Source organism: Oryzias latipes, chromosome 13 (assembly GCF_002234675.1).
Source record: "Oryzias latipes chromosome 13, ASM223467v1".
NCBI classification, from domain to species: domain Eukaryota; kingdom Metazoa; phylum Chordata; class Actinopteri; order Beloniformes; family Adrianichthyidae; genus Oryzias; species Oryzias latipes.
Window position 1 is genome coordinate 30,100,357 of NC_019871.2, and position 15,314 is coordinate 30,115,670.

The 15,314-nt window shown below is 41.5% G+C and overlaps 2 protein-coding genes across 2 annotated transcripts in view; both read right to left on the reverse strand.

Annotated features, from left to right (window-relative positions):
- ppm1d (protein phosphatase, Mg2+/Mn2+ dependent 1D) overlaps positions 1-952 on the reverse strand; it is an 11,273-nt gene extending 10,321 nt beyond the window's left edge. The window contains exon 1 of the mRNA XM_023961707.1: positions 306-952. Within this exon, the coding sequence (XP_023817475.1) occupies positions 306-813 (508 nt within the window). The 5' untranslated portion in view covers positions 814-952. The remainder of the gene's footprint in view (positions 1-305) is intronic.
- A 1,493-nt stretch (positions 953-2,445) lies between these two features.
- nelfb (negative elongation factor complex member B) lies at positions 2,446-14,186 on the reverse strand. The gene is made up of 13 exons (XM_004075938.4): positions 13,925-14,186; positions 13,069-13,229; positions 12,891-12,990; positions 11,649-11,879; positions 10,143-10,328; positions 9,483-9,595; positions 9,295-9,397; positions 8,328-8,423; positions 7,969-8,111; positions 6,981-7,087; positions 5,662-5,803; positions 5,465-5,573; positions 2,446-3,009 (listed from the first exon to the last, which is right to left on the reverse strand). Exons 1-13 carry the CDS (start codon positions 14,024-14,026, stop codon positions 2,851-2,853), a joined length of 1,752 nt encoding a protein of 583 aa, XP_004075986.1. The 5' UTR covers positions 14,027-14,186; the 3' UTR covers positions 2,446-2,850.
- Positions 14,187-15,314: the final 1,128 nt, after the last annotated feature.

The window sequence follows — 15,314 nt, forward strand, 5'->3', positions numbered from 1 at the left end:
CCAACAATCATGAACTGTAGAGTAGCGCGCGCCTGTCTTCTGAACACTGCTGGTGCTCACCAGCCAATGGAAAATCACTGAGAGGCCGTGGAAGCTTCTAGAAAGTCTGGCTCCGAGCTAACCGCTCACGAACACAGTTGGCTAACTAGCTAGCAGGCGAGGCGTTTGGGAAATTAGCGCTTTGTTGTTGTTCGTTTTTAAAGCTACAAACAATGAATCACACTTGTATGCACATGTGATGCTTAGTAATGGTACCTAATAATGTGAAAACTTTGAATACGCTAACTGTTGTTAATAATACTCACGTAGCTTTTTCCACATAGCGTGATGGCAGGCTACGAATCCTTTGCGTATCGCTGAGCACACCTCCCGGTCACAGTCGGACCAGAACCCCCGCTGCTTCTTGATGAACTCCCACAGATAATCCCGTGCGAACTGCGCGGCCTCTCGACCCCCGTGGCCGTCAAAAACAGCAAAAAATGCCACGGGCTTCGTGGCATTTACGGGACTTGGCTGTTGTCGAGGTGACAGATTCCTCGCCACGAAAGTACAGCTTCCTTCTCTCTGTATCTCTTTACCGGGGGCATCAGGGACCTGCAGGGGTTCTTCTGGTTTGGAAGCAGGGTCGGAGTCTCCGGCCAGAGGGCTGAGAGGATCCTCATCCCCGCCGCTTTCCTCCCGCTCCTCCTCTGGCCTCGGATCATCGTTTTCGCCCGGCTCGGGCTCTACTATGACCTCGGTCACATCTTCCATATATTTCCTGCCTCCCTGATCAGTAAACACACTCACTCGCATCAGCAGTGCGTGTTCCATGACTCCACGTACACGAAATTCTTACGATCCTCCGGCTGTTGGTAAACACAGTTTCGAACAGGCAGAGTTCAACGTCAAACGACGAGCTGCCTTTGTTTATGTTCAAACGTAGTAAGCATGCTCAAACGTTACGTGGTGACGTCAGAGGCAGAATCTTCTTTGGTTGACGTGGCGACCCGGACTATACTAGTCTAGCTGCTGCCCTCTAGTGGTTCATTAGGAGTTTTATTTTATTGTTTTTTTGGTTTATTAGGAGTGTTGTGTTGTGTGAGAGCACCGCGGCCTGCAGGGAGCGCCACCGATCGAAGAAGAAAACCACCTTTATATTTAAACTAGTTATTAGCTATGAGGCCCGAACAGTCTCATGATTCAGAAATGTGCACAGTCTATATAATATAAATGCAATGAAATTTTGGAAATGTACTTTGAAAGTTTCACAAATGCACACACTCCGATTCACAACTGTAATTTTATGCAAACTTGCAATATACATTTGGAAATGCACCCTGAAGGTTATACAAATGCACACTAAATGTTTCACAAATACTCAAGTGTTTCATACATTACAGCACACGTGACAGAGGTACTGTAACATTGTCCAACACGACCGGTCTGGTCAGTGATGGTTTGAGGTGGCATTTCTTTGAGGGCTGCACAGCTCTTCCTGTGCTCGCCAGAGGTAGCTCGGCTGCCATGAGGGACAAAGATGAGATTCTCAGACTTCCTGTGAGACTGTATGCTGGCACGACTGGCCCTGGGTTCCTTAGACAATGCTAGACCTCATGTAACTGAAGTGTGTCAGCAGTTTCTACTGGACAAAGTCCTACAGGCATGTGGAGGCCACACTCACTGAGCCTCATATTGACTTGTGTCAAAACCACACATCAACGTTGGATCAGCCTGTAGTGCTTTTTTTCTACTTTAATTTTGGGCAAGATTCCACATTCAGCCCTTCATAGATTAATACATTTTTTTTCCATTGATAATTTTGGTGTGGTTGTGTTACCAGAAAAAATGCATTTAAAAAGAATATTTCATTCGTTCTGATATAGGATGTGTTTTTGTGGTAATCCCTTTATGTTTTGGAGCAGTGTATCCCTTGTGTTATCTTATGGGGTCCAGATGACCCGATCCATAGATTGACGTGTTCTCCCTACCATGACAAAGGTGGATAAAGGTGGAAAGATTTCATGTAATCCATGGACACCAGTGAAGATCACAAATCATTGAAGAAAAAAGGTTCAGCGCACTGTCTAGTGGGTCTAGATGACCCCACTCCCAATGTTAAATTTCCTAGTATAGCACAAGGGTTACATTGTCTCGAGCAAAATGTTTTCCTGTAAAAGTATTCAGAAGTGTGAAGACAAAGCTGTTCCTCAGCTGAGAATCCCTTACAAATAATGGCTCAGTAAACTTTTTTTTTTTACATTCTGTTTCTCACAGTAAAAGCGGGATTTTTTTTTCTTGTCTTGAACTGGTGGTAGTGGATGAAAAAGGCCGTGATGAAAAAAGGTGGAGTCAAAATCTACAAACATAAAAATTTTCTATTTCTGTCCCCTGACAAGTTTCCAGTCACCCTTTGGGGTTTTCAAACCTGTTTTTTAAACATCCAAAAAATAAAATAAAAATCAGAAAAGTCTTAATATTTTATTTTGAAAAACAATCCCCATGTCTGGCATGGTGTCCACAGAAAGCAAACAGAAAAGAATGTCACAAACCCAGACTAATTCTCACAGTAGACATCCATTAAAAGGACCTTTCCCCACATTGTTACCATAACTGAAGGAATGATCAGTTTCTATATCACGTCTTAAGGACAATTTTGTTCTGGACAAAAGGTTTTGTCACATGACAAATGTTTTAAAAGTGACAACTTAGCTTTAAAACCATGTCTTTGTAAATACATTTACATCCTTTCTGTACTAATATTACAAAACACATTTTCAGTTACTGGTACATAAAAAAATGACATCCAGACAAAAATGAGAAGAAACAGTAAAATAAACAGAGAAAACAGCGGCTACAGTTCCTTGCGTCTCAGACGGATGTGGTCGGAACAGAGGCATTCTGGGTCACGGCCACAGGATGGAGCCCCATATCCAACGATGGAGATTTTTCTAGAGGCGGGGGGCTTTTCTTGTGAGCCTCCAGCTTCTCTGTCAGCTGAGTGTAGAGCTCCTTCAGTGGCTCGCTGCACTATGTTCAGAAAAATGAAGCAAAAAGCATCAAAACACACTGCAAGGGCTGCTCCCTTTATCCGTCTATGGAAAGAAATCTGCTCCAAAACATTAATAGTAAAATCAACAACAGTATGGGAAATACATAAAATTAAAAATACACCAGAAATAAGAGTCCAGAGGACCTGTTCTTACAGTCAAGACTAATATTTGCTTATTTTATTCTTTTGGTGCTCTAGGATCTTTCTAAAATTGGTTCACACTTATGCCTCATCTCTAATTTGCACTGGTCGGTCTGCAGTGGATTGACACAAAACAATAGAAAGTTGTTTTCTGCGTCTAACGTCCGTCCCTCTGCAGCGCAACACAAGCTTTACGCAGGAGTTCCATTTCAACTCCATTGATGGGTCAAGTTTGGGGCAAAAAGCAGGAGAAACAGGATACAGGTCCAGGTTTCAAAATAAAAACCTCCATTGAACTTTCAAAATAAAACGTATAACCTTAAGGTGACGTGCCCACGCAATAACGCATCGTAACACCGGCGTCCATTTTTGCCAGGGACGTCAAAAGTTTAATTTTGGAAGTACAAAAACATAACATTATTTGTGACGCCACGAGCAAAGACAAGTACTCGCCACGGAGGCGGCAGGACAAACCAGCCATTCAAAATCTACGTAATATTAATGGTCTCCGCCCCTCCCCCGCCGTCCACCCCACTTCCATTTTAGTTCATCGTCTGGTCACTTCTCGCCTGACTACTGCCCTGCACTTCTCTCTGGTCTTCCCAAGAAAACTCTGAATAAACTTCAGTTGGTCCAGAATTCAGCTGCTCGCTTCATCACCAGAACTCCTTCCTTCCATCACATCACTCCCGTTCTCCAGCAGCTGCACTGGTTTCCAGTAGCTTTCAGGATTCAATTTAAACTTCCTCTCTACACGTTGAAAGCCCTCCATAACCTGGCTCCATCCTATCTTTCTAATCTCCTCCATATCAACACCCCCTCTCGCTCTCCCTGGTCTTCTTCCTGCCTTCAGCTTTCCGTCCCTCCGGCCCGTATGGACACCATGGGGAGCCGTGCCTTCAGCCGCTCGACTCCCCAGCGCTGGAACTCTGTCCCCCCAGACCTCCGTAACAGTGACTCCTTTTCCATTTTTAAATCCAGACTCAAAACTCATCTGTTTATCTGTCATCTTCTACCATCTGATTTTATTAATGATTTCAACTTATTGTTTTTAACATGTTGTGATTTTATTGTGTTTTACTCTTGAACCTGTCCAGTGTCCTCAGGTGTTTTGAAAGGCGCTTTTAAATAAAATGTATTCATATTTTTATTAAAAGTGGGGGAGGGGGCAGACAAGAGACGCAACAGAGAAAATATAACCTATATTCAATATTCGCACATAGCTACATAATTATTTTACAACCGTTTCCGCGCTCAACATAAACAAAGCACTGCCACTGAATATGCGTTGAACCAGGTCAAACTTTGACCAATCAGGGACTTGAATTTGGTAGTGATGTATGGATGGTGACCCTTTTAATTCACAGAAGAGCCAACCGTTTGAAAAATGAATCCCAATATTTGCACCACTTCGACATTATGCACCAACTGCGGGAAGGGGAGGGTGCTTTGTTACGGTGTGCGATCCAGAGGAAGCTTTGGACCGCTGCTCTACGTGAGCGAGCTGCCGGACCCAGGAGAACCGTGTCTCCCGGGAAAACTGTGTCTCTCCGAGCAGAGCAGCAGCTTTGTGTAAGCTAGAGGCAGAAATTGCTGAGTCCTGAGAAACCGTGTAAACAATCATGTGAATTTGTGTTTACAGTCATGTCCAGACAAAATAAAGTGTTCTCACATATTTACGTGCAGCCAAGACGCACATTGCAGCATTACCCACATGGATTTAAGTTCATCCACGGCTAAATGTTGTTTAGCAGGTATTAGTCTAAACCCAACCCGTCTTCCGGCTCTGTTCCGCCAAGAATAAAGCACTGGCCACACATGTTTAGAAAATTATAAGTGAAACAGGCCCTAAAATATAATCATGCCAAAAATAACAGAAGATCATCTCGCTCTATGCCGCAGCTTTGATGGTTAATACCAGAACTCACTATTTTTTATTTCTACGGCTGTTTCCGATATTTTAGATAGTTCTGCGCACGTCAAAATGATTTATTCTGACCAAAAGTGTGGCGTATGTAAACGTGTGCTATAACCAGATGACATTTTTCTGGGCCCATGTACACAGTTCAAAGACATTTTGCGCTTGTAACTGCAGACAATCAAAAACATGCATTTGTTTAGAACATTTTCTTCTTGCGCAACAAATCCTGACATAAAGTTGACTAGATGAGATGCTTGCCTGTAAGGAGGCCTGTTCCAAAGGCGTTCTGAAACAGCAGAATAAAAAGAGCTCCTCCCATACAGACAACGGACTAAAACGTCTTTTAATCTGAGGGCAGACACCACACTAACCTGCTTTGGAGGTTCAAGAGTTTTCATCAGTGTCTCCATGTACGATGGCAGCACTTTCTGGTGCAAATGCAGCAACAAGCGAAGGGCGTGTCTGTGAACGTTTTCTTTGCTGGAAAATAGTTGTTTTGCCACTTTATCAGATAATAAAAGAATAAATGTGTGGCACACATGATCAAATGAGCACAAGACAACCAAACCTGGAGAAAGACGTTAGAAGAAAGCCATCAAAGACGACTGAACAGAAGTCTCCTGATCCAAACTCATCTGAAAGCAGCGTGAGGTGTCCAGTCAGAAGGTGAAGGAAGATGTCACTGAAGGCCATGTCGTTGTAGGAGTCCACTGTGGGGAAAAACCCAACCAAGCAAAGCTTTTTCAAGTTTCTGGCTCAGATTTATAGAAATACATATCCTCAGATGAATATCTTTTTCAATTTAAACTAAAACATCTCCTAAAATGTAAACTAACCAGCAAAAAAAAAAAAACGGCTTTTGCAAAATAGCACAAAAATCAAAGAACACAATTATTTAGCATTCTTCAGATAAATGTTTCATCTTGTTAAGAATTATTAGAAACAGAATAGTTAGAAACTCCCTTTTACTTTTATTACACTAACTTTTACTTTTATTACACTAATGGTTTAAACTTGATTCACTTTGTATTATCATCTGAAAATTATATTACATTTGAAGAAAGCACAGCCAAGACTATTGTCTCATAGCATTCCTCATCCCCCCTTTTTCCTTTTTGTGTGTGCTGGTGTTTGTGCTCTGGTAAATGTCTGTGAGAGATCTGACATTTGAAGCTCCCTGACCTTCGAGCATCTAGCCTGCAACAACCTGTGGGTGTGATTTTCACATCATTGTCCATCGGATGATCTTCTGAATATGGAAATACAGGATTTATATACAAAGCCCATCTCCCTGCCTTTTTTTGTTCAGACTTTGGATGCACCATGTTCATCTGTCTGTCCCCTTCGTGTTTGTACGAAGTAAAACTTCCACAAAAAAGTAACTGTCTCTGAGTCATTATTCATTTATCTCTGTGTGCAGGGAACTGTGGGTACGAACCTTTAACCTTAATTTTTACAGTGCTATCTAGAAAGAACAGTTTCCTCACACATCTCTTTATGCATCAATCAAAGTAAGAGTGTGAATCCCACATTTCGATTTAAAATGCTTCCACTGATTGAGAAATTGTTATTGTGAGAATTTTAGAGTCATTTTCCAGAGGATGTTGGAATCAATGCAGTCACTGATTCTGACCATATTTCATAGAATTCAAAAGCAGCTGAGTACGGAAGATTGAGACCAACTTTATTAATACCGTAGAGAAATTCACCATAAAATAAAATAAATACAAAATATAAAGGGTAGAAGAATCTACAGGCACAACTCTTCTTTCCATGTGCATCATGGCTGCCAGATGAGTTGCAGAATCTGTTGGTGGATGGCAGGAATGTACCATTCCTTTGCACAGTGGGGGTGTACGGGTCTAAAGAAATGTACAAAGCACTCACCCAGAGCAGGTAATAAGCGCTGTAAGGCGTTCTTGTTCCTTAGTTTGGCAATGTGAAGGACGTAGTACAGACCCATTTCACACGCCACTCTGTTGTTTAGCAAGTATCTGAGAACACATTCAGAGTAGAAACGTTACGAAAAGTTCACCAAAGGAAAAATTCCATGATGATTACACGGGGAGATAAACTGTTCATGAATACCTTCCACATTTGCCGTTTAACGACAACTATTATGAAGCATTTCAATAAAGTCTTTTTCTACTATATACACATGACATAACAATATTTATGTAGGAAGGCAAAGCAAAAAACGTAATGAAAGGGTAAAGATGATGTACAACAAATTACAAACAATGAATATCTCTGTGTTTTCTGACCTTAACTTACAGCTTTTGTAGATTTAAAGTTATTCACAAAAAGAAAGTCTAATTTTTTTCATAAAACGACATTGCAGTTTATCATCCGGAGAGCCTTGTATAATATGCAAATAAATACTTAAAAAAAATCAGTCGATGTGATTTTCTGGACTTTATTCCCTCATTTTGTCCCTTATAGTTGAGGTTTACCTATGATGAAAATTACAGGCATCTCTCATCTTTTTTAGTGGGATAACTTACACAATTGGTGGCTGACTAGACAGTTTTCGAAAATTGCAGTAACTTATGTTGAAGTTTTACTTTATTTACATTAAAGTTTTTCAGAAAACTGGTTATGTAAAAGATGCTGAGCCTGCACTTCTAGATATTTATTTGTTTTTTTTATTTACTTGTTTTTTAAATAAACAAAGGTAATTTCTGGTGTTTGCATCAATCTAAATTTTTGTTGCCAGTCTGTTAACCTTTACTGTAAATTGGTTCCAAATATTGGTTATCAGCCTTTTTGACCAACAATAACCGGTATTGGCCCGGGAAAAAAACAAAAACAAACATATTGGTCGACCTCTTCTTGTGTCTGATTTCAAACATATCAACACTTCCTCCTATCAGACCTGCTAAATGCATCTGGCAGGCCTGTGGGGTACGTTAGCGAGCTCTTCTCCTCATTGGGAAGCTTCTGTTCCACAGTGAAGGTGTGATCATCCACAACCACAGACATCATTGCAGGCAGGAAGCGGGTCACCACCTCTAAATCCTGAGGCGACACACAAAACATAAACATGTCACCGCCATGGAGAGTTTGGGATACTTTCTAACATTATTATTCACATAAAAAAAGGCTGATGGATGAATAAATGCTCCAAACTTTATCTGCCTTCTAATGAAAATGGTTAAACAGCAGCAGATCTCCTTAGGTTTTAGTCTTTTTGTTTTGAAAATCCCCAGTGATGATTTGGAAACTTCTACCCACCAAACGAGGCTCTTTGAAGACCTGGCTGTCAATCATGTCCCATGCTCCCTGACCCAGAGACAGCATCCTGAGCAGCAGCATTAGGTCTGGACTGTCCTGAACACAAACACACACACATTAACAAAGTGATCAAATGGGACATTACCTTAAGCAACCTTCAAACCTTAAAAAGTAATGGCCTTGTGTTATAAGAAAGCTACCAACACAAATTCAGCTGTTTGTTATGAAATTTGCTTATATATATATCTTTAAAAAGAGATGTAATCTAGGAATTGATCCCTTCTGCAACCGCCTCCACTGATCTGTTGAAGAAACTGAAGATTTTCCTCCTAGTTTGCATCAAGTTTGCAACTAAAACATGGGGTATAGGGTTGTACAGAGTGAATGGAGTCAAATTAACAAATGGTATGTCTATGATTTCTGTTAGAAGAGGAGAGGATTACACTTTTTGCAGCTCGTCCATTGTGGATGAACTGGGGGAGGAACACTATAACAGGCACATTTAAATCTGCTAGAATAGGAGTGTCTTTATTCACAACACCTAAAGGTGTGATATGACACAGTGTGATGCTTCACTAAACAGAAGTTACTGACAGAACTTTAGTCTTTTTTTATGCTGGGATTCCCCTGTGGAACGGCGTTCATTCATGATTAAACGTGGGTGCAGTGAACATGCATGGACATGTGCAAAAGGGCTGTTCCTTTTAAGCAGCCATGGACCTAAGTAGTTTGTTCCTGCGACTGTGTGTATGTTTACTGGGCACATAATAATTGAAAACAGTTTTATATTTATTATCTGTAGGTTTTCTCAAATGAATCATCATAGCAACATGGCTGATCAAATGTAATCTTTTGATTTGTTTTGCATCATAATTTATCCAGGTGTCACATTTAGATTTAGATTATTTCTTTGCATTTTTTCAATATTTAATTAGTAGTTGTTTTAAAAAAATGCAGCTACACTTACTCTGGGTAAGGATTCCTGACTTAGCAGCTCTTGCAAATTCCGCATGATACTCAAAGCCAAGGTGTTGCAGGCAAATGGATCACAGAGGATCATGGATAAGTCCCTGAAAAGTAAAAACAGATTTATAACTGTGTTTATTCCTGATTAAATCAGAAATCATCAGACTGAATAAGGTGTTTGCCTCTTACCCAAGAACTTGCTCCTGTCCTTTCTTCACCCCATCTAGGAAACCTTGCAGCTCTCTTGCTCGCTTGCCATCGACAAACTTCTCACGGATACAGGCGTCCAAACACCAAGTAAACTGTGGGAGCAGATTTAATCCCAACAGATGAATTCACGGCAGATTTACACTGGTCCGTCTGCGGTGCGGCTCGTGGGGGGGGGGCCGTCTCACAAGGGACTGTCTACCCTCATGTCGAGTAGTTCATCCAAAACGGTGGCAGTCAGGCCCTGTGCCCCCTCCCCCCTCATTGAGTCATTCTGAAATGCATGGGTCATAAATGATGGCGGAAATGAATGCCGGTGTTATCTGCGGTGTGAACTCGCGCTCTTGCGTGGGCACGTCACCTTGAGTATTAAATCAAATTATATGAAGCTTTATTTTGAAAGTTTTTATATTGAAACCCAGACCTATTTCCTGGTTCTTGGGATCGGAAATCGATGCCTCAGTGGACTGGAAATAGAACTTGCGTTGTGGAGGGACGGACGTCAGGCGCAGACATGAGGAGGCGATGTAAACAATCGGATCGATTTTTTGCAACAAAACTCAATGGAGATGGCCCAGATCACGGTAGCCTTAACATGCAGAATTCTGGGACTTCATCCTGCGTACCTAATGGGGCCCTTACCTTGTGACAGGGGTCCACAGAGCAGATCTCACTGATGTCCAGGTCGTGAAGAGACATCAGCAGCTCTGCCCTCAGAGTGCAGTAGTGCACGTTTCGTGTTCGTAGGAAGAGCGTCCGTAGGAACTGCAGCACCATGTCATACAGCTTCACATTCTTCCCAATCATGTGAGTCAGCTTCAACACCACCTTCGACATGTTCAAGAAAAACATGATACAGAAATGCATCTAGAAGCACATACTACATACATATAGTACTAAAATATGGAGAAGTGTGTGACCCTCTAGAACAGTGCTTCTCAAATAGTGCCGCGATGCTAGGGGAGGCACGCAGTAGTGGTGGTTTTAGGCACAGGTAATACGGGCGATTGCCCGGGCGCAAATTTAACGTGGGGGCGGTGGTGACAGCAGCTCGGTGATTGGAAAAAAATCTGCGGCACTGTTGGTTTACTATTATCTGTCATATCACAGAGTTTGTGATGTATGTTCTAGCTATTCATTTCCATTACGAGTTGCATGCGTTCTTGAGTGCACGACACAACCGGCCGCCGGAGGATTTTGTGTTGGGGGGGTGGGGGGTGACCGCGACAGCGCGCCACCCTGCTGGTTCATCACCGCAGTGACACAGCTCTAGGTCTGCCTTCATCTTAAGGCCCGTACACAGCGGGACGAATATTCGCCAGCGTTTTTCGCCACGTTTTTTGTGTTCACACCCAGGCGATTTTCGCTGACGGTGAGCCGAGTGAACATGCAATTTCATTCCCTGACATTAGATGGCGCTTAATGTAAACAGAAATACTCCTGTACACAAGGTGGTGCTGCACAACTTTACGCTCCTTAAAGTCGCTTTTCGCTCAGAAGAAGAGAGCAAGTATTTACGCGCTTGTCAGAATCAAACAAAGAAAACATGAATATTTCAAGCATCAGTAGCTCAAGCTCCAGTTTCAGCGATGAAGAAATTATTGTTCTGTTGAATGATGAAAGACGCCGGAAAAAAACGCAGATTTTGGGTACATCCCATAGTTACGAGAAGAGAAGAACATGGGGAGTTTTATCGACTGGTACAAGAGCTGAAAATGTATCATGAGCGTTTTCGGGAATATTTTAGAATGTCTGTCATTATTTCTCCGCGGCAGTGTAGACGCTACTTGCCGTCTGTCTTCTTTGCTGGTATGTGTGCTCAGAAAGGCAGTTTTGTGTTTGAGCGCCCCCAGGTTGTGTTTTACTGTAACTTCAGAAGCCCCAGACACGTGTGCAAAAGCGCCATTCTCATCTGTCGTCGCGTCAGACCAAAAAAACGAACCCGAGGCGCTTTTAAAAAAATGACGCTTTTACGCCTGGCGTTTTTTCGCGTCGGTGTGCACACTCACATTGGTGCCCTTTGTTTAGTCACAAGGCGTTAAACGTCGGCGAATATCGCGCGCGAAATTCGTCCCGGTGTGTACGGGCCTTTAAGGTGCATGTCTACTGTGAGAGACATCATCCGAAAAAAAAACAATAATCCCTCACCTCGCCTTGGCGTCGTGTTTTGGGAGAAGGGCTGAAGAAATTGTGCAGAATGGAGAGGTCACTGCTGAAGAGAGCTGCTTCTTTCTCCACGATGTACTGCTTTAGAAGGGGGGAGACCTCGTCCCCAAAAAGAGCCTGGTTGTCCTGCCAAATCTGCCTTTTGACCTCCACCGCACACACCTTGTACAGCTCTTTGTCCGCCATAACCAGCTTCAGTTTCTTTTCTGGCACCTACAGCAGAAAAAAACAATAATTAGCTAAAGCTTTTTTTGCCTTTTGCTAAAACATTTGGTTTTCCAAAGATATCAAATTAGATGAAGGAAACAAAGAAATTCCCTGGGAACCATGGAAATGGAAGACTTCAACTGAATGCACACAAGACAAGGATCAAGAATCAGGGTGCACCTTTTTAAAAGGACCTATATCATGAGAGATCAACTTTTTGAGCTTTTAAGTGTAATATAATGTTAATTCCTCACAAAAAAAAAAACCCCAACTTAGTATTTTGATCCATTCACACATTTCTGAGGATTCCTCTAAAAACACACTCTCTGAGCACCAGCCCCTCCAAACCCACGAAAACAAGTGGGTTCTGGCATTCATAGAATAAGTGAGGAACAGCCCCTTCCAGGAAGAGTCGGTGCTGCCAGCCCCCCCTCGGCTAACACACACACTCTCTCCTTGGAGCTAGCAATGTTTGGCAAAAACTGCTTCATTTTAAATGCACAATGTGCACATCCATCTTTGAAAAAGTTTGAATGTTGTTTATTTTCGTGGATGAAACTCAGACACACTGCCGACGCCAAATCTAGGCGGACGTCATGAAATGGGCGGCACCCACAAGGAGCAAAAGGCGGAGCCTCAGAGATCGAGTCCTCTCTCTTCCGGGTAGGAAAAGGAGCGGTGAAAATGACTAATATTTCATAAATGTTTGTTCTTTCATGGGCCAAAGGTAATATATTTTCATATATATGGAAATAGTTCACTTGAAAGGCTTTAGAATAGCATTAGATGGGCCCTTTTAAAGAGACTATTTTGTAATGCATGCATCATAGCAAACTATATCCAGTATTATCTGCATAGTTTAAAATATTGAGACAAATGTAGCTGTAAATGCTCCAGAATAAAAACAGAAAACTTACATTTATGAAGCTTTTCTATAATTAGTGTCCATGTATCCAATTTGTTTCGATAAGAAAATAATAGATATATTTATATTCCTCTTGTAGCATAATATTTTACCTTTGGCAGATGCTTCAGCACCTGCATCACCACCGGCTGAATGGACGGCATTTTCACAAGCGGAAAGCTCTTCTCCAGCAATTCCTCCAGCTTTCCATACCTGAAAAAAGGTACAACAACACTTCAGCATCCATTTACCTCGCTTCTACCAAAAAGCTAGTTTCTTTTGAAAACGTACCGATCTTCCTCCTTGCCATCTGCAATAACAGCAACTCGCTCCATCAACTTGTCACGGAGCTCGTCAAAGACAGACTGATGGAACTCTAACCGCGGAGTGCCGTGGAGGTCCAGGAAAGGAAGAGCAGACTGGAGTGTTGGCAACAGAATCCCATTTTCCATCTGTGATGACATGAGACATCAACAACTGGTGAGGGATTGTTGTAACCACCAAAAGAAATGCAAATGAACAATAATCTGGCCTCAATCGGTCAAAAGATTTTAATTTTATTTGGAGAAAACCCAAACCTAACTTGATAGCTTTGCACCAGCAGTGCTTGAAATGCACTTCTATGTCCTCCATCATGAGAAAAATGCTACAAGAACACGTTAAAAACACCCAAAACTCATTGGAGCCGCCACCAGTGTGTGAATGTGTGAGTGAATGTGTGAGTGAATGTGTGTGTGACTGGGTGAATGGGTCTGTGACTGTAAAGCGCTTTGTCCTTGTAGGAAGAAAGGCGCTATATAAGTATACGCCATTTACTTAAGGGCCAAATTTCAGATTTTTTAGTTTTTCTGATCAAAACCACACTCGCTTTTTTTTAATAGAATAAATATTTGTCTAATTTAGATTTAGAAAAAGGTTTTTCTCCAGACAGACATTTTCATAATTTTATTTTTGGTCTTCAAATATGAAACTCAGTCATTTTAGTTCTATATTTTGCTCTGAAGAAATGAAAACTTATCTAATCACAAAAAATGTTTAAAATGCAGAACAATGCAAGCTAACATAATGTGCAGTCGTCCCGCCAAGATAGAGAACCCGTCTATTCTCTATCTTGTGCTATTATTTTTTCGTTGTTGTTGTTGTTTACCTGAAACTGGTCGATGGCTTTCAGCGGCTCCGTACAGTTGGTGAGTGTTTCCTTCAGATCATCCCCGTTTGAAATGCCGAGCTCAGACAGCCCCGCGAACATTCTTATAATTTAATCAATACGAACCCCACAAATTCAATTTGTGCTAAAAACAGGTTCGTCTATTTTGGCTAAGTTGCAACAGTTTTGTTGGTGCCAAATTAAACGCACAGCTAAAGTCTGAACGGTTGTCTACGAATGTTGTAGCGCTGTAACAGGGCCGCCGGAAACACGGAACCTTATGAAACGTTCCGCTCTTTGTTTCCCGCTGTGGCTGCATTCACACGTACACCATGTTCAAGTAAAATTAAAAGAAACAAAGGCAATAATTCTTTTAGTTTGGCATTATAAGTCAATGTTTTATTTATTTTGATTACATATTACTTAGTTTTATTACTTTATATTGTTTTCAACTGCTGCTTAGACTTTGTTCTAGTTTTCTATTTGTAAAATGCCATGGTGCTTCATATTTTTGGATTTGAATGTTTCAAATGGAAAAAATGAGTAATTTTGAATTTTGTTAGCAAACAAACAAACAAAAAAGAATGTACACCATATTCCAGGGGTGTCTCGAATTTTTGCAAAGAGGGTTAAATTTGGTGTGCTTAAAAATGTAATGCGGGCATTTGGCCTGCCTTCTTTGAAACATTATAACGTTAAATAGAAATGAACTGTGTGATTTTTTATTTTTTTTTTGCAATTAAATACTTTTCATTTCCTCAAATGGACCAGAGCTTTATCTAAATACATTAGCCTTCACTCATCCGCAGATATAGTTTTGCAGAAATTTTTACGCCGGATGCTCTTCCTGACACAACCCTGTATTTTAACTGGGCTGTGGGCCGCCACAGGGCAGGGTGACCGAGATATTGGCCCCCTTGTAGCTATATAGGAAGGCAGTAGCGTCAAGTGTCTTACCTAAGTGAAAAACTGTTTTTATAGTCTATGCTAAGGACCCACACTGGATGAAGCTCATTGCGCCCCCTGGTTTCCCATGTCCCAGTCCTGTCCTCAGGGCTTTAACTAACCAAGCAAGAAAAAATAATTAAAAAATGTTTTTTTTTCTGCTGCTTCTCGCCTTGGTGGAAACACATTAATTGGGTTCTAAAGATGCTCTACCATTTGGTTGAGTAGGCAGTTACCTGAGCTTTAAATGCTCACTGTAAACTTCTAAATTTAAATCATGTGAAAAGGGGAAAAAACACAAATAGTTATCTTATTCAGAACTACAAACCACTGTGATTTTGATCACCGACACCAATAAATCCACTCCTCTTATTCGGCGCATGAGGCTCTAAAGGTCAAGTTGCTACAGGTTGTTGCCACAGGTTTAAAACGGCTAATAACGTAA

Excerpts from the sequence above, each read along its gene's own strand:
- nelfb (XM_004075938.4), bottom strand. The coding sequence starts at position 14,026 with ATGTTCGCGGGGCTGTCTGAGCTCGGCATTTCAAACGGGGATGATCTG. Across the intron at positions 11,880-12,890 it reads TGCTGAAGCATCTGCCAAAG|GTGCCAGAAAAGAAACTGAA; the intron begins GTAAAATATTAT and ends TTTCTGCTGTAG. Across the intron at positions 8,112-8,327 it reads TCTTCAAAGAGCCTCGTTTG|GATTTAGAGGTGGTGACCCG; the intron begins GTGGGTAGAAGT and ends GTGTCGCCTCAG.